General features: G+C 44.5%; 1 protein-coding gene across 1 annotated transcript in view; it reads right to left on the bottom strand.

The window, feature by feature from the left end:
- Nucleotides 1–206: 206 nt before the first annotated feature.
- Nucleotides 207–19,390, bottom strand: part of Drgx (dorsal root ganglia homeobox) — a 29,613-nt gene continuing 10,429 nt past the window's right edge. The window contains exon 6 of the mRNA XM_048807591.1: nucleotides 207–2,495. Within this exon, the coding sequence (XP_048663548.1) occupies nucleotides 2,230–2,495 (266 nt within the window). The 3' untranslated portion in view covers nucleotides 207–2,229. The remainder of the gene's footprint in view (nucleotides 2,496–19,390) is intronic.

Raw genomic sequence — 19,390 nt, 5'->3', positions numbered from 1 at the left:
GGCACCTGGGGAGTGCTCTTGGCTTTCACTGAGACCTCTGTCTTGTGGCTGCATCTGCTAAAGCTTTCAGCGAAGGCCTCAAAGCTCTCCTGGAAGTTTCTAAAAGGTTTCCATTTGCACAACGACCAAAGTGGAGAATTGGAAAGAAAAGACTCCACCCATCCCTGCAGCCCCAGGGCCAGGAGGAACAAAGAGAGGACCTGAGTTTTTCGGTTTTTCTTTTAACTCTTCTAAATTTATTTCGGTATTTAAACAAACAGAAACTACATCATGCATCGGTTACTTTTTTGCCTCTGTACAACAAAACTAAGTACTCAATATCTCTGCAGAGGTTTGGCGCTTGCTTCTTTCCTTTCTTTCCGTAACGTCAGGCAGACTTTTCGATGTTATCCAGTTTTGCACAGTCACTAGAGTGTCTCGTCATGAATTATTAAATCAGTGCTTCGTGGTAATACATAATTTCTTATCAATTATTCATGCTAATGTGTGTGTAGTTTACTTAATTGTGTTATTGACGATCAAAAGTAATTTCCTGAAAGTCCTCAAGGACACAAAATTTAATCAGCGTAACTACTTTTCGGATGCAATGCTGTTAAGTATTCTTAATTTGCCCAACAGTTCACTTATTTATGTACCTTTCTGGAGGAAATACGAGTTTAATCAAACAATTAGATTGAAGAGTTAGTGTGCGTAAGGGCTTGAGCTTACATCGCTCAACCCAACATTCGTAATTACAGGGAAACGGAAGCGACTTTGCCGCTTTTTGGCAAATCGTTTCATTTTTGTACTCAACAAGCAAAATACAGCAGGAAGAAGGATTTGATTTTTTTTTTCTTTAAAGGAGACAGTATGTTTTGTCAAATGCTTTGCAGTAATCATAGACAGGCACGATACACTCAGGGTTTGGGGGTTCCGGGGGAGGCTAAAAAGGGGGGATCTGAAAGTATAACGTTTTGATTACAACTGAAATGAAAGTAATCATCATAAAAACAATGACAGTTTGCATGGGAACACCATCAGCAAAAGCCACCAAAAACCCATAACCTTTCAGGTATGGGGCAAGGGGCGGGGCTCATGCTATTGCACAATTCCCCTTCAATCTCTTCGAGGTTACCATCCACACGAGAGAAATGGCCACTCTGGACAGAAACAGAAATCTCCATGATATTTGGCCCTTTGGAATTAATTCTCTTCACACCACAAGGAAGCCGTCTTCCCCAAGCTTCATCTCAGCACATGTGCCATTTCTGTCTCATTTCCTACATTTGATTTCCCCAGTTTAAAAGAAAAAAACAAAAAAAAGCATCACCACTGGAGATCCCCTCCAGGTGCCAGGGATTTGAGGAAGGTGGTTCATCCAGATATGTAGTATTTTTTTCAGAGGTGTTCCTAGGGGCTTCTTCCCCTCCAAGGGCTCTCACCTTTTCCTGGGCAAGAGAGCTGCCTTCCAGTTGATCAACTTCTCCACCAACCTCCAGGTCTTTCCAGGAGAGAGGCAGAACCCGCAGGTAGATGATTCAGTTGTGGGGACCCCCACTTGCTCCCAGTGTCAAGATGGTGGCCCCCAGTTCATGGAACCCATGGCCAGCCTGATTAGCCCAGCCAGATGTGCCCAAGTGAGATCTGCTAGGAGAGAGCACCATGTACCCCTGGAGCAGGCTATGTCCTATCAGCCCTTTCCCACCCCACGTGTTCTCCCCTTCTAACCAAGCCTACAACCAATACCCCCCCAATAAGAGAAAAGGGTTTACTGCTAGTCTAGCCTGAGCCAAGAGTTGTTTGAGATTCTACCAGTTCTGTGGTTCTTAACCAATGCCATGGGGACAGTCCCATTTCATATCATAAGACGTCAGCCCTGGATGTCTCTCAAGGATGACCCTGCCATAGTTCTTGGGGTTGAGAAGACCTGCAACGGTGGCCCTGGAATGGGACAGGAAAGGTGATGGGCAAGCAAATCTGCCTCCCCTCCAAGACTTGTAGGTCTGGATGAGAACTCAGGGGTCTCATCACAGAAGGGACTCCGATGCTACAAGTGCCATCAGGACCTGTCACCCAAGAAGCCAGCCCCACTGTCAGACTCCCCAGGCACCAAGGGAGCTTGATAGCCTTTCCTGGGTCCACGAGCCCCAGGCAGCAGGCTTCTCCTTGCTATCAGAGTTTGCAGGGCTGAGGCTGGGAGAAGCAGGAGGGCAGGGAGGAGGACACGGCAGGCGGGGGCACTCTGGACCCTCATACACTCTTCTCTCCCTCGCTCTGTTCCTTGGTGGGAGGGGTCTTGTCCTGGCTGCTGTCGGAGGGAGCTGGCTTGGCAGCAGGGCTGGGACTGCTGCTGGTGGATGGCAGGAGGTTGGCCGACTGCAGGACGGCTTCCGAGTGCTCACGGGCTTTCATGCGCAGGGCAGCCACACTGGCTGTGCGGTTACTCTGGCAGCCATAGGTGGGGAGGAAGGAGAGCCCCATGGGATCTGGGACACAGCAAGAACACAGTGGACCCCCTGGAGGAAGGAAAAACAACAGGCTCATTGTCCAAACTCTGTCTCCTGGGGGGCTTGAAGGGAGGGAAGGGTCTGGGGCCTAAAAGAGGCAAATTGAATCCATTTGGCTTCAGACATCACAGGGAGGACAAGTGCTCAAGGCCCCAAGATGTATAACTCAAGAGATCTGTTAATATTCCAAAGGATTATCAGAGTACCAGAGAGGCCTAGTCTCCCCCAAAATCCAGCTGTGCGGCCTTATGCCAAGATCTTGGCTACTCTGAGCCTTGACTTCTATAAACTGGGATAATACCCACATTACAGATCATTAATCAGATCCAATGCAGATCCACACTCCCAAACTATGTGCCAGGACACCCCTAAGAACTCACTTTAAGGCAGTGCAAGGATGTTTTAAATACCGGAGGGAAACCAGCCACATCGGTCAGCTGCCATTCAAGCAGCTCACACTTCAACATGAGACCATGCTGCATTCCTTTTCAGGGTGTCATATCTTTATGAAATGGGATTTTGCAAGCACCACATGAAATTCCATGCAGAATATAAAATGAGGGCGGTGGCATCCAGTATGACTCCAAGACTAGAGACACTGAATGAAGACCATCAGCTACACAATCCCATTACAAAGGAATGGTAGCTACTTAGAAATGAAAAAGAAATGTTTTTTTCCCTTCAAAAAGTGTACTTTTTAAATGGGCATAAAGTTCTAGGGACATAAATACTTACTGAGGTATTTGGATCTAACGATTCCATCAGCAGAACTGTTAGATATTATTTATCACTCAAAGATATGGAGAACTGGGCTTTAAAAGTCTCTGAGGCAGTTGGTTTGCAGAGCACCTAGTGTAGGTCCAGGCCCAGGTTTGTCCCTCTCACCCATGGTTGCCTCTTGGCTGATGGTGGTGGCAGACATGGCATGCTGTGCTAGAATTTCTGAAGGAATCTCAAGCAAGAGCTGAGGGCCACACCAAGAAGAGTACCCCTGTGTCCCCAATTCCCCTGCTGTCTTGGGCATGCCTGCAGGTTGCAGATGAGCTTTGTGCTGTCATCCTGCCATTCTAGCATGGTCTGGAATCCTTCCACAGGCCACCTGGGGACAGTGATCATGAGAGACGAGGTCCATGCCCACCAGGGCCTTCAAAGTCCCTCAGACTTGGCACCCACCTAGAGATCAGCTTTCAGAACATCAGCTATGCTGACTGGAATGTCCCCACCCTCATTCTCCAGGGCCAGGCTTCCCAGTGCCAGGGTCAGGCCTCTTTTTGACCTCTCAAGCACATTTGAGGGTCTTTCCCCTCCTTGACCATCTTTCTCAGAGACAAAAAGAAGCTCACCTTGACCATGACCCACCAACACCTGTCTTTACCATTATGGCCCCCCTGAGGGGTGGGCATTACTCATCTCCACCCTCCACATCAAGAAACTGAGCTCCAAATTTGCACAGTTCATTGCAGAAGTAGGACCAGCCTTAGTACAAGGGAAGGTTTAAATGCAGCCATCCTTCCTGCTTCCGTTTTGACAGAGCAGCTCATACAGCAGGTAAGCAGATCTAAGATGAATGTAAGATACATCACCAAGGCCAAGTGTACAAGGAATTTTGAAAACCACTTCCCCTGCCCTGTGAACTGTCTGGCTTCTAGCCTACTGTGCATTCAGTGGAATCTCAAATTCTGACTGTTCCACTGCTCCTAGTGGCTCCTTCACAGACATGCACTGACACCAGGCACAGAGAGAGGCCCCTATGGGGAGTCACAATTTTGCTAGGAAGGATGGTTGTGCTGGCACCATGAGCGAAGAGTCTTCCTGAGGACCTGGCCCCACATTTCTGGAAAGGCCTATCCCCCTCGCCCCCGCCGCCCTAGTATTCCTCCCCAAAGGGCACTCACTGACAAAGAGAACCTAAGGTGTGACAAGACCAAAATTAAGAATGATGGTCCCTTTTTGGAGGAGGATGCTAATGATTTGTATTTTTCTGCCTGTTTCAGATTTTGCTCACTTTTCTACAATAGACATGAATTTCTTTTAAACTCGGAAATGCAAGTTTAATTTTAAATGAAAATTAGAAAGAAGACTGGAGAAAGTGCCTGACATGTCTGACAAGGGTGTTACCAATGGCTGGGAGCTGAGAACCACACATGTTGAAGATCCCAGGGAAGAGTGGCCAGGGACAGGTTTGATAGAAACCTGGAAGGGGACATGGCCTCAGGCTCAGCCCTGGACAGGATGCCTAAGATAGGTTTTGCTCTCAGCCTAGGTCTTGCTCCAATGTAAGCATCAAATGGTATAAGTTAAATGCTCTGTGACTCAGTAGTGACAATGACTGAGGTGGCAAGATGCACAGGTGACAGAGCTCCTTTCCCTGGACCACGGTCTACACCTGCTAGGTCATACCTGTGGTGGCTACCAAGAAAGTCACTGATAACTCTACTCCTGGTCCTTAAAACCCAGATTTGGAGGTTAAGATAAACAAATTAATTCACAGAACCAAAGCTGTGGCCAAAAGAAAGGTCTCTACACATGGCCTGGTTCATTTCCTACCTCTAAACACTAGACAGATGGGAAAAACAAAGACCAAAAGAAGCAAGGATTCTGTCGTTAAAAACTCAGTGGCACAGTGGTGCATGCTTATAATCTCAGCCTCTCGGGAGGCTGAGGCAGGAGGATTGTGAGTTCAAAGCCAGCCTCAGAAAAAGTGAGGTGCTAAGCAACTCAGTGAGACCCTGTCTCTAAATAATACAAAATAGGGCTGGGGATGTGGCTCAGTCCAAAGTCTATGATCTACACCCAAGAACCCACTGTCCAAAGAGAGACATGGCTCAGCAGTGAACATGGAGTCAATATGACTTTATAGGAAGCTCACTATGACCCCACATAGTCACAGATTGCCTTAATAGAAGGAGAATCTGCAGGAAAGGGGAAGATAAAGTCTTCCATTTCTCTGTGGTATTCAGATCATGCCCTAAGTCTCCCATCAACAGACACCTCTGTCACCATCCTAGGGAAAAGGAGGGAAAGTGAACTCTAGTGATCTGGACACATACATATATTAATTTCAATTGTCCAACAAGCAACATCTATCTCCCTTAAATCCTATAAACATTTTTTTTACCATTTTTCACCTTTTTATTGGTGCATTATAATTATAGATAATGGTGGGATTTTTTGTTAAATACATTCACACAATATAACAGTATAATTTGGCCAATATAACTCCCAGCACTTCTTCCCCCTACCCTCCTCCATCCTTGGGCTCTTTCCTCTATTCTATTAATCTCCCTTAGATTTTCATGAATTCCCCCCCCACCCATACACACCTTTCTTTTTCCTCTTTCTTCTCTAGAAAACATAGGACCACTGACCTTCTGGGTTTGGCTTATTTCACTTAGCATAGTAGCTCTAGTTCTATCCATTTTCCTACAAATGACATAATTTTATCTTCTTTATGGCTGAATAAAACTCCATTCATTGTGAATATATACCTCCTTTTCTTTGTCCACCCATTTATTCATGGACACCTAGGCTGATTACATAGTTTGGCTATTGTGAATTGTGCTGCTATAAACATGCATAGTCACCACAGTATGATGACTTTAATTCTTTAGTATTTATTGAGAAGTAGTGTAGCTGGGTCATATGGTGGTTCCATCTATAGTCTTTTGAGGAACCTTCATGCTGATTTCCATAGATGTTGTACTAATTTATAATTTCACCAACAATGTAGAAGTGTTCCTTGTTCTCCATAACCTCTCCAGCCTTTATTATTGTTTGTATTCTTGATGACAGTCATTCTGACTTGTGTGAGATGAGATGTCAGTGTAGGTTTGATTTGCATTTCCCTAAATTGCTAATGATGTTGAACATTTTTTTTCATAGATTTACTTACAACTACTTTTTAACAAAGAAAAACATGACTTCCACAAATAGGATTCTTTTAAAACTAACTTTGATTTCTCTGTAATCTCACAGTACCAATAGCTCACCAGAGAATTTTGAGGAGCGAACCAACTAATTCAATGTCCCATGTCCTAATTACCAGATTTCCAGACTCGGGGATCTAGAAGGGAGTAGCAGGGGATGCTATTTGTTTTTGTTTTATTTTTGGTTTTTGGTTTGGTTTTGGTTTATGTCAAAAATCTATAATCATGAGTGGACTAAAATTAAATTAACTACAAAGGAAGTTATCCCAGAGTAGCATATAGTGATAAAAACTATAAATAGCCTAATGACCCAATAATAGGAAATTGAATAAGTGACCTAGATAGAAGATGCTGTATCTATGACAAAACTATATTGTGGAAGATGTTTAGTGCCATGTAAAAGATACCAATAATACACTAGTTTAAAAAGCAGGGTAAGAAACATAAGTCAACATAATCCAATTTTGATATACATATGTCTGCATATATACATACATACTGTGGACTGAAATGTATGTACCTCCAAAATTCATATGTTGGGTATCTAATCTCAAGGTGATGGTCTGGAGAGGGAAGACTCTGGAGGTCATTAGATTGTGAGGGCAGAGTCCTCATGGATTAGTGCCCTTATAGAGAGTTGCCTTGTCTCTTCCACCAGGTGAGAACACACAAGGAAGAGGCTCCCTGTGAGCCAGGAAGCAGGTCCTCACCAGACACCCAATCTGCCAGCACCTTGATCCTGGAGAACAATGACTCAAGAACTATGAGAAATAAAGCTTTGTTGTTTAAAGCCACTCCATTTACAGTGTTTTGTTATAGTAGCCCAAGATTTTTGTGTGTGGCAGGGGAAAAAGAGCAGATTGGTTCTAGGATCCCCTGAGGATACCCAAATTCGTGGACATTCAAGGACTTATATAAAATGGCATAGTTTGTGCACATTATCCCATATACTTCAGATGCTCTCTATATGACTTATAATATCTAATATAATGTAAATATTATGTAACTAACTATACTGTATTTTTAGGAAGTAATGACAAGAACAAAAGTCTGTTCATGTTCAGTAAATACACAATTTTTTTCAAATATTTTTGATCTACCGTTGCTTGAATCCATGGAGGCAGAAGCCTGATTCATACACACAGTTTGTATGTGTATATATATATATATCCATCCATATACCATGTTAATTTAAAATTATAGATGTATGTACATTTATTTCACATACAAATATATTTTAGAAATAGAAAATATTTGTAAGTTTAAATTTGTTTAATTTATCAGTAAGTTATAAAATATGTTTATCAGAAATATAAATGTGAATACATGTATTTACAAGTAGAATTTTTAAAAAATGTACCAATGCCAAAATATAGTGGTTGATTATGGGTTGTAAGACTATAAGTGATTTTCCATTTGCATCCTACTGTATTTTCTGCCTTTTCTAAAGTGACCAGGAATTTTTTTAATGTTTCATTTTTTAGTTGTAGTTGGACACAATACCTTTATTTATTTATTTATTTATTTTTATGTGGTGCTGAGGATTGAACCCAGGGACTTGCACATGCTAGGCGAGTGCTCTACCGCTGAGCCACAACCTCAGCCCCATGACCAGGTATTTACTCTCACAAAAAGTATGTCCTTTTTGAGGTGTATGATTTCCTGTCTCTCTTCAGATAATGGGGACAGATGTTCTCCTGGGGAACAGAGACTCACCCAGATGCTAGAAATAAAGACTCTATGTCAGCACCCAGCAAAGACTAAGACAACTACAGGCCTCAGGCTGCATTTGAAGTATTAATACCAACACTGAGCTGAAGATCCACCATGAAATCCACCCAAGAGTAATCCATCCTTCTCCCATTCTGTGGGAACTTAAGCCAACTAGTCCCTTTGAATGGAACCCAACAAACAACCCCACTTGTGAACCCCACAAAAGGCCACCACTCCATTTTCCCACCCAGACAACTCATGCCATCACCAAACTTATGCAAGAGCCATCTGATCCTTAAACACAGACTGAGAATTGTTTTGTTTGGAGATCATACTACCTCCTGAACACTAAATTAAAACACACAATTAGATTTCCATTAAGTTACAGAAAATTCTGCTGAATTGATCTAATCGGCCTCCATCCCTCTATGACATCATGCTTTAAAGGCTTGACTTGAACATAAATACTTAATGTAATAAATACAGTCTGAAATATTTGATCTCCTTGGCAGTTTAATTGATCTACTACAGAGACTGACAGGAAAAATTAAGTTAGTTCTGTCTCGTCTCTGCCAATAGCACATTTTCATCATAAAGGTATGTGAGATTTGATGTGGGTGGCAGGCAGGGCTTTGGAGCACTTTTCTTGTTGAATATTCAGGTTAAATGAACAAGAACATGAATATATGGATTTACGGGACATTGAACACCAATATGCAGTTCATGTCTTTTTGCCTTATGATAAAATAAATAAATGAATGTACCTCTTTGGGGAGTCACAATACCAGTTTCTTACAGTTCATAAGGAGAGTTTAAGTGGAACTACTGGCAGATGTCCACCACAGTTAAGCATATTCTTAGTGGTTGTGGCTAACTAAGCATGCTCATAATAATCAAATGCACTACAAGGACAAATCTATACCTGGATGCATTGTCTTCTACCACAGAACCATGGAAGTGCTTTTTCTTGTTCTTATGAACTCCCTTCCCCAACACTATACTCATGCCCCTGATCCCAGAACCAGTCTGGCCCATCTTGGTACAAAGTTAAAATTCAGGGAATTTTGAGCAAGAGAGAAGGGGAAAGAATCTGACCCTTCTGACAAAGCTGGCGTGTTCCAAGCCTCATCAATACCCCATAAAAAGAAAAGTTATGTCAGGACAGAATTCCCCAATCCGATTAATGCCAAAATCCTTGAGCTAATTTGCAGGTTCTTTTGGTGGAATCAATCCTAACTCCGACCCCTGTCTTAATTCCACCTACTACAGATAAGATCACCTTCTCAATATTCCCTTATTAACCCAGCAACCACTCATTGACTGGGAGCCAATTCCACTGACCATCCAGCCACAGCCTTGTGCTATGACATAGTCTCAGGACACAAACAAGTGTCCTATTTCTGTTTGAATGTATTTGCAGGGTCAAACAAGTAATGCAGGCAGCCCCCAGATCCAAGGATCCCTGGAACAGCCACAGAAGCTGCAGTGACACATGTTCTGAGCATTCAGATGCCAGTAAGCATTGCCCTCCCTCCCAGTGACAGCCAGAATATGCAGGGGGCAGGGTATTTCTCCTACTGCATCCTGTGCCACTGGCACTAGCCTAAAGCCTTCTGCTCATCTCCCTGTACTCCAGAGCCCTGTTGATTAACAGGAAGGGCAAACTCATCAGCACACATAAGACATGACTTCCAGAAAATGAACTATAGTTTTTCAAGCCAGAGGATGACAGCAGTGCCTGTCAAAGGAATAGAATCAATATTGGGGGCTCAGAGGGGGCCACCTAGGTCTTGACTTGCCCTGCCTCTGATAGACATGCTATGTGACCTTGGACGTTCCTACATCTTCTCTAGGCTTTAGTGTCCCCCACTGCATCCTGGAGAGACATTCTTCAAGGAGATTCCTTATGAATCCTAAGTGTTTGATTCTCCAGCCTTGCCTTGGTTTAGATTTGGAATGTCTCCCAAGGCCCTGGTACTAAGGCTTGGTCTCTAATTTTGGTGCTGTTGGGAGGTGTTAGAACCTTTAAGAGGTGGGGCCTATTGGGAGGAAGTTAGGTCATTGGGAACATGCCCTTGAAAGGGATATTACAACCCTAGTTCCTCCTCTTCTTCTTTCTTTGTTTCTTAGCTACTATGAGGTGAACAGGCTTCCTCCACCACATGCTCCCACCATGAAGTATTGTCCAGCCACAGGCCCAAAGCAATCGAGCCAAGTGGCCATGGACTGAGACTTCTAAAACCATGGGCCAAAATGAACCTTCCCTCCTTTTGAGTTAAGAATCTCAGGTATTCTGTCACAATAACAGAAACTTGATTAACCTAACCCCTGTCTTCCTAACATCAGATAGGCATAGAGGGGGTTGAGGCTGCGCCATCCACTTTCCCCATGAAGAATGACCATGTTCTGTCCCTCTGAATCTCTGCTTTCCAAAGCACCTGTACCCTCAGAAATAATCCAGGGGGCCCTTGTGTGGTTGTGCTGCTTTCCTGGAACAGTAGGAATGACCCATATACCACAGACCTCAGTCACTGTGTCCTGGATGCTGGAGGGCCCTTCCCTTAGGAAGCAAATGTTTTGCAAGATGCTGGTCCTCTTGCCAAACCCAATTTCTAATCAGAAGGAATGAGTGACCTCTCATCCTTGACTTGACCCTAACAATAACTGTCAGCACTTACTGGACATGTGGATGGACCAGGCAGAGGTACATGTCCTACCACTATACAGGGCCATTATGACCCTCATTTCATAGACAAGGAGTCTGGAAAAGGGCCCTAGGTGACCAGGTGATGAAAGGCAGAAAGCACTACCAGGCTCCATGCTATTCTCATGCCTTCTCTCTCCCAGAGAGCCCCCACCCACTGGGCAACTCCTATGCTTCCTTTTAGCCCAACTCAAGCATCTCTGGAAGGCCTGCCTCATTCTTATGCAGAAAGAATCCCCTCTTCCTCTGGGCTTCCTCACACTTCTCAGGCCCTTGTCTGCCTCCATGAGAGCACATTATTGTGTCACCTGGCAGGATTCATGTTTGACCTGTCTCTGTAAATCCACCCCCAGACTGCCAGTTCCTTAGGGTAGGAACGTGTCTTATCATTAATGGGTGGTGAGTCCTTGGTGCAGTCCATAGATACTCAGTGGATAGTAAATGATAAAAGAAGAGATTAGGCTTCAGGGGTCCAGCAGATGATCAGCTGTGCAGACTCAAGGACAGGGTCTCTTTTTTTGCAGAGGAAGGAGTGGTACCAGGGATTGTACTCAGGGGCACTCAACCACTGAGCCACATCCCCAGTCCTACTTTGTATTTTATTTAGAGATGGTCTCACTGAGTTGCTTAGCACCTCGTTTTTTGCTGAAGCTGGCTTTGAACTCGTGATCCTCCTGCTCAGTCTCCTGAGCCACTGGGATTGCAGGCATGTACCACTGTGCCCGGCTGCCAGGTTCTCTTTTAAGAGACACATTCAAGGGAAAAAAAACATTGCTTCTGTATTGAACATGTACAAATATTTTCTTGTTATTATTCCCTAAACAATACAGTATATCAAATATTTACCTGACATTTACAGTATATTAGGTATTATAAGTAATCAAGAAACTAAGTATACTGAAGGCTGTGCATAGGGTATATGAAAAATCTATACCATTTCATATAAGGGACTCTAGTAATCATGAATTTTGGTGTTCTGATGGGATAAAGGAATCTATCCCCTTTGGATACCAAAGGACAGCTGTATTAATATTTGGATCGATCACAATTAAGTAAAACTATACCAAAATCAGGATTGGAGGTTATAAGAAAAGAAAATCAGAGCCCAATCTCCTCATGATCATAAATGCAAAAATCCTAAAGGAAAATATTAGCCAACCAAATCCAAAAACCTATAAAAAAGATAACATGTCACATCTAATTTGGGTTTATCTTAGGACCATGCACTTGGCTTAACATTTTTTTAAAAAATCAATCAATATAATTCATCATATTAATGTGTTGAGAAAGAAAAATCATGCAGTCATCTCAACAGCTGCAGAAAAAAGTATGTGATGCAAGTCAACATCCATTCATATTCATGATTTTTATCAGGACAAGAAGAAACTATCTTCACTTGATAAAGGGTATCTTAAAAAAATAAATACAACTGTAATACCCTGAGAGTTTCCCCAGGGGAGCAAGCTTAAGGCAAGGACAGGTTGGATCCATGTGTACTGAAGACAGGGTGCTCTATGCTTCCATTCATATAAAATGGCCATGACAGCAAGAGCAAAATGCCCACCATCTAGAGAGACAGGGAGATGATATGTGGTTGCTCAGGACTGAGGAAGTTTGGCAGTAATGAGAAATGACTGTCGATGGGTACAGGGTGATGAAAATATTCTAAAACTGATTGGAGTGATGCTTGCAAAAGTCAGTGAGCCATTGAATTTGTGTAATTTTGAGAATGAATTACAAATGATATACTAATTATACCTCAATAAACTTTTTGAAAAATAAAATAAGGCAAAGATGCCTGTTATCATCATTTATATTCAAGACTAGTTGGGAGGCTGATTCAGGAGAATCCTTTGAGCCCAGGAGATCAAGGCCAGTCTGAGAAACATAAAGAGAGAGAGCCCTGCAATCATTATATATTTTAAACCCTGTTTCAAAAATATAAGATGAATAAATTTTTTTTAAAAAAGTAAGAATAGATGACTACTAGGCATTCAAACCAGCACAGCAAGGCCAATAAAAGAAAAAAAATGGATAAGATGATTTTTAAAAAGGAGCAAACTGTCTTTATTTACAGATAACCTGCTCCCATACATGAAGATAAATCTCACTAACATAATGCCGGGCCAAAGAACCCAGACACAAAAATAAATATACACTGTATGATTCCACTTGTATACAATCATGTATCATTTAGCAACAGGATATGTTCTGAGAAAAGCATCCTCAGGCAAGTTCGTCTTTGTGTGAACATCGTAGGATGTATTTACATAAACTGTCGCTAAGATGCCACCAGGAAATATCATCTTATGGAACCACGGTCCTATATTGGGTCTTTGATCAAAACGTCATTATATGAAGCATGAATGTATAAATATAAATATAGATTTTCTTTTTAAAAAAAGAGTTGAGACTCTAGTGGTTCAGAATGCCCATGGTGAGTGACAAAACCATCTCACCATGAAAATCAGCAGGTTAGTTGCATTTAGATAGCAACAAGGTGACTTGAGTGGAATGAAGCCCATAGAGTCCAGGCCTCTGGTGTGCAAGCAAGGTGGTAACATAGGTAAGATTTCTCATTAAACTCCAGATGCATGCTTTATGAATTTTCCAATGAATATTCTATTTCACAAGAAAACTAGTGCATGTTGGCACACACCTGTAATCCCAGGTGCTCCAGAGGCCAAGGCAGGAGGATCACAAGTTCAAAGCCAGCCTCAGAAACTTAGCAAAACCCTAAGCAACTTGATGTGAACTTATCCCTAAATAAATGGGCTGGGATTTTTATTGTATGTGGCTCAGTGATTAAATACCTCTGGGTTAAATTCCTGCTACCAAAAAAAAAAAAAAAGAAGAAAAGAAAACTACTATAGAAATTGTGAGGTTTTTTTTAAAATCTCGTGATTTTTTTTTTTTTAAATCACAACACAAAGGGAAAAGCAACTGAAGATAAATGGGGGGAAATGTTTTTAGGGGCTCAGAGGAGAAAGAGGCCACCTCTGACTCTGAGTTCAGCCTTCCTGGGCAAATGTTCTCTGACAATACAGTCCTTGCCATCTCAGAAGCTGGGCGCTTTGGCCTGGTCTGGAAGCCAAAGGCAGGGAGGTCATGTTCTTGGCTCTTTGCCCTTGGGGAGGACATGATCTAACCTTTCCTAGGACTGCCCACTGTCTTTCTCACCCTCACATACTCCATCAGGACCAAGACTGTTATTCCAATTGCTAGCATCTGTTGAGTGACCACTGAGAGCAGGCACATTGGAGACACCGTATCTACAGCGTTTCCTCCATCCTCACTGCCTCCCAAGCCTCAGCCAGGAAGTGAGGCCAGATTCCAACTGCAGCCTGTCTGCCTGTAGACTTCTCCCAGCCAGTGGGCCTCTGCTGGGTCAGCTGAGGGCATTTCACCTCTCCAGGAAGGCATGGGGAGTGGTGCAAGAAGGAGTCAGATTAACCCCATTGCTCTGCTGCAGTCCTCTGGCCTCAGGCCTGACTTTGGGGAACCACACCAGAGACTGAGGGCCCCCATCATGTCAGCCTTGCCCAGCAGGCAGCTTCCTCCCTTGGGGGAAGATCAGCTGTGATCCCTCCACCCTGCAGGCTGCTCAGCCCAGTACAGCAGAGTGGGCGTGACTACCGCGGGTGAGCATGCAGTGAGTTATAAAAGCTCTCGCCTGGCAGCTGTAATTATTCTCCAACTCACACCCAGCGCAGAGAATCACAGGTTAGAGTCAGCCTGGCTAAGTGCATGAACCCATGGCTCTCCGGTCCCCAGCCACGCCTGCCGGCCTGTGGCCAGCACTTCCCCAGAACAAACCCAAGCACCTCCTTAGCCATTAATAACCTCCTCTGCATTAATGAATTGTGATCATAAGGCTAGCCATTAAGACTGCACGGGAAAATTCTTTGTGTTGCTTCTCTGGACACCCATTATTGTTGTAAAAACCTTCCCTGTGCCTTTGAATTCTCACAAAACACTCAATCGTGAAACATGCTAATTGGGAGCCCCGCCAGCCTGCCTGGTCAGGGTGAGTCTTCTCTGAGCAACTTACAGTGCAAAGCACATCACCATGTGAAGCCCCAGTCAGCCTCAACAAGGAAATTCTACCAAAAAAAAAAATAATAATAAAGAAGGAACCCAAACATTGCCAAGAGTTGAAATAGTGGGGTATACAAGGAATGAATAAATATCAGGAAAAATAAAGTTCAGGAAAATGGGAGAAGTTTGAGAGGAGCAGACATTTCCACAGGTCCTTAAAAGACGAGTTTGACACAGAGACTGCCACCAGGGTGTTAAAGCAGGCTTCCAGTTAATACTGATGGTTAGGACTCACTGACTATATCCGTGTGCTCAGGTACTTCAAATGTTCTAATTTTCTTTTCGTTCTGTCTTATGAATTGAGTCCTACTGGAATCAAGATGCCCATTTGACAGATGAGCAAGTAAAGGCCCAGAAGAGTGTTAGTATTTGACTCAGGACTTACATGGTTAGAAAATGGAAAAACTAACGTTCCCATCAGGCAAGCTGTCCCAGAGCTCTGGCCTGGAACGACCAGGCTCATAGGCTACTTGCTAATTAAAGAAGGAAGTCCCACAAATGCCTGATTTCCAATTATCAGGCTCTAGTGGGCAGTTTCTTAGCCTGAGGTAGCCAGCAGCCTCCATTCTGATGGGGGCAGCCCCCTCCTTGTCCAGGGGCCTGCCCAATGAGCCTGGAAGCTGGTCTGTCACACCTGCACCTGTGCATGCTCCAGCTGGCTACTGCACTGGAAGGGCCATAATCTCCTGTCCATCAAGGGCTGCAACTCCCCCACCTTCTATCCATCCCCTGCTCCCCATTACCTAAGCTCCCAACTGCCCTGCAGAGTCACATCCTTCCCAAGCGCACACCTTCCAGCACACTCTAACAGCCTCCTATGTAAGGATCCCCAGGAGTACAGCCCCCAAATTGCCTCTCAGCCACTCTTATGAAGCCCAGAAACCTGGCTAGCCACAGAGCAGAACCTCTAGCACAAGACTATGGTGCTGTAACAGAAGGCAAAGCACAGGAAGGTTTGGGCCCTTATTCTCCTGACCTGAGGATGAGTCACGAAGTCAAGCCTCTGTGTGTGCATGGCAATGCTGAGCTGTGGGGATTTTCCAGAGAGAGTAAGAGGTGACCTCCAGCTGGACCTTGGCTTCCCCAGCTCTCAAGCTGCCCTGAACCCCAGACCCTGCCTTTAGTGGGTATTTCCAAGGAATGAAAATCAGTCTAATTTCCTAAGAAAACCACCATCCAGAGTTTTCTGATGACGACTTTCCAGTCTGTGTATCACAGCTCGGCAAGTGACTGAGACATGAGACATGATCACCTTCATATTTTCTGGGACACTCTTCCACCCAGTGATCTAAATGTAAGAGTACAAAGTCTAGATGCTCCATGGAATTTTTCAAAAATATTCATCTTGGATGGAAGAGTCAGCTCACAGGAAAATACTGGGCCACAGACTCTGAGCCGCTGGGGCCTAACCTGTCCACCCCACTCACATTAGAAGTGGGTTTGGTGGTCACCAACCTGTGCTGAGCCCTGAGAGTCCAGTGGGCTGAGGAGGGTGGGCAGAGTGCATCTCTCTGTTCTATTGATGGCCTCTACTTCCCCTTTTCATCACTCTAGTGCCATTTGTTCAGGAAACTGACAGCCAATACCATCAGCCCTTCATATCCTCGGGTTCCACATTCATGGATTCAACTGGGCATGAATGGAAAACATTTGAGGACGAAAATTGCATCTGTTCTGAACATGCACAGACCCTTTTTGTCTTATCATTATTCTCAAGAACAACTACTTATGCAGAATTTACATTGTATTAGGTATCATGAGAAATCTAGAAGTGATTAAAGTATATGCATCAGTTATGTATAAATGCTAAACCATTCTATATAAGGGAAGTGACCTTCTGCAGATTTTGGTATATGAGGGGGTTCTGGAACAAATTCCCTGAAGATACCAAGGGACCACTATAAGATCCAAGAGCATTCTCGTTTTCAGAAGACTTTCAAAGCCAAAGAACTTCTAGGCAAGTGAAGACCCTCAAAACTAACTTAAAATATCTAAGGACTTCAGGGACCACTGCTTAAAGGTACTCGGCAATCTCAGCAAGCACTAAGCTATCTCACAAACACTCCAGGGGGCTTTCTTGATGTTTATAAGGCAAGGACCTCATACCATCACAATGCCTAGAACCAAAAGACGTACCCCCAATCCAGAGTCCGTGGCTCTATAACTATACACAATGATCTTTGGGCAGTTAGCCCTGAGACTATTAGTCCAGGTGCTCCAGGTACTCACTGGAAGAACAGATCTTGTCCTGGGTGTTGGGAGCCCTGTGTTTGCTCTCACTTTGACTAGGGGGCTGATGTAGCCAGGCAGCCGTAGCTCAGATCCTCAATCACAGAAGAGAGCAACACCCAGAGTGGTGTCTACTACTAAGCCAGAATTCAGGTGCCTACCTAGTTACATATGCTTTCTGGGCTATGTGAACCATGTAGGACACATCCTAGGGAAAGACACAGGTACCATTTTTGGTGTAGGAGCTGAAATTAGCTTAGATTCACTGCTTCTGGCTCTGTCGCCAGTTGCCACAGGCCTGGAGAAGCAGGTTGGATCTTTGAACTGGAAAGGGCCAAGGGGCTCCGCTCTCACTGATCCTGATCTCTAGTGGGCCTGAGTCCAGACAACCTTCCTCTAGAGGACTCAGCTGTCCTCATGTGCTGCAAAAACAGGGTAAATGTCAAGGCTTCTCATTACTCCCCCTACAAGCAGGTGCTCACTTAGAGGAACAAAAAAATAAGTGGTGTCTGTAAAAAAAGGGCACATCAGGATGATAAGGAGAGCATCAGTGAGGTCTGAGCAAGTGTATTCCCTGACCTGAACCTCAATTTCTCATGTTTTAAGAGAGCACCAGCCTGCATGATGCTCCACCCATGGAGCTGAAGCAGTTTTCTCACTGGTCAGCAGCTCCTAGAAGCAGAGTTCAGGCCCAAGAAAAGCACAGCTTGACCCAATAGTTCTGCCCAGCATTTGGGGGTACAGGCAGGGTGAGGGAGCCTGGGTTTCAGCTTGGAGCCTGGGTGTCAGCTCCGAGCTCCTGGGACTGAGCCAGGCCCTAGAAAATTGGGCTGACTCCTCTCCTGGGCCCAGGTAGGACTGTTCACTTAATTTCTGGAGCTTGGTGAAAAGAAAAGGACATAGGACATAAGGTGCAAGGGTCAGGAAGCTGTTCTGGTACCAAAGTCCTTAATATGTGACCCTCAAAACAATTAAGCATCAAACCCCGGGGGTGTTCAGAAGCCAAGCAGGTGTACGTCTCTCAGCCTGTGTCCTGTAATTTTCTCCAAACATACCTTCTGAGGCTACAGCACCACCTGGCTTAGAGAGAAGTAGAGCCAACGAGCTGACTCAGACCTAGCTCCAGGATTTCCAGATCAGAACATCTCATTTCCAGAAGGGCCCCCACAGTGGGGTCAGGTGATTTTAGAAAGCAAAGATACCCCAACCCATATCAGCTATCATCTCAGGACTATCTTAGCTCTATTCTCTAGCCATCTGACTATAGGTCCCCTCCTAGCACGATGATGACTGTGTCACCATGAGAATCAAGTGAGTTTAAGACACAAGATTGCCTGGCAGAACAAGAGAGAGTTTTCTGTGATTGTTCTTTTCCCTCCTTTCCATCATGGCTTAGCTGTCTGGAGATGAAAAGCCAGCTGTCCTGGAAAGCCAGGGGACAGAGCCACAGAGTGTCAGGATGAGCCCAGAGAAAAGCTTTGCTGGAGGGAGGAGGTGAGGAGGAGGTAGGTGTGCACAGAGAAGAGCTCAGAAAGCAGAGATGGGAGGGATGGAAGAAATCCCCACCCCCAGCCCAGCCCTGTGCCTCTCAAAAATGGGAAAAGGACCCTGTGTTTCCAGAAAAATGAGCAAGAACTCTTTTGTATTGGGGAAGGCAAAGACCACACCTACACACAAAGACAATGCCTGAGATGTGTGAAGGCCTGGGTTCAATCTGAAAGAAAGAAAGAAAGAGTAGGAGAGAAGCAGGGAGAAAGAAAAAGAAAAGTAAATTTTTGACCCAATTCTCACCTGCCTCCATGGGCAGGAACCAGGGAAAAATGTATACATAGGGAACTGGGAGATAAATGGATGAGTCCAGGTCTCTACCAGCTCATGGCTCACTTTACTCATGGCTTGCCTGGTTCTGGAAACATCTCAGCCCGTTGACAGCCCCAACAAACCTTGTTGTCCCCTGACTGTAGTCAGGAAGGGTGCCTCAATGGGATTCAGCAGGCTGCCCAAACAGGACCCTTAAAAATGCACAAAGATGTGCCCAATTCTGGTGAGCACCCCGTGATTTCTGCCACTTCTGTATGGCCCACACACCCCCAGGCTGGCAGCAACCAAGGAGTGTCCATTTCGAAAGGCAGGCACAGGGCAGGTTCCAGGGTCACAGCCCAGACAAAAGGGCTTCAGGAAGGGAAGCTGGGGAGAAGGGAGAATGGATGGATGTGTAAACGGCTGGTCCAGTT

The sequence above is a fragment of the Marmota marmota genome, unplaced genomic scaffold, assembly GCF_001458135.2.
Source record: "Marmota marmota marmota unplaced genomic scaffold, marMar, whole genome shotgun sequence".
Lineage (NCBI taxonomy): Eukaryota > Metazoa > Chordata > Mammalia > Rodentia > Sciuridae > Marmota > Marmota marmota.
This window is presented reverse-complemented; position numbering and strand designations above follow the sequence as displayed.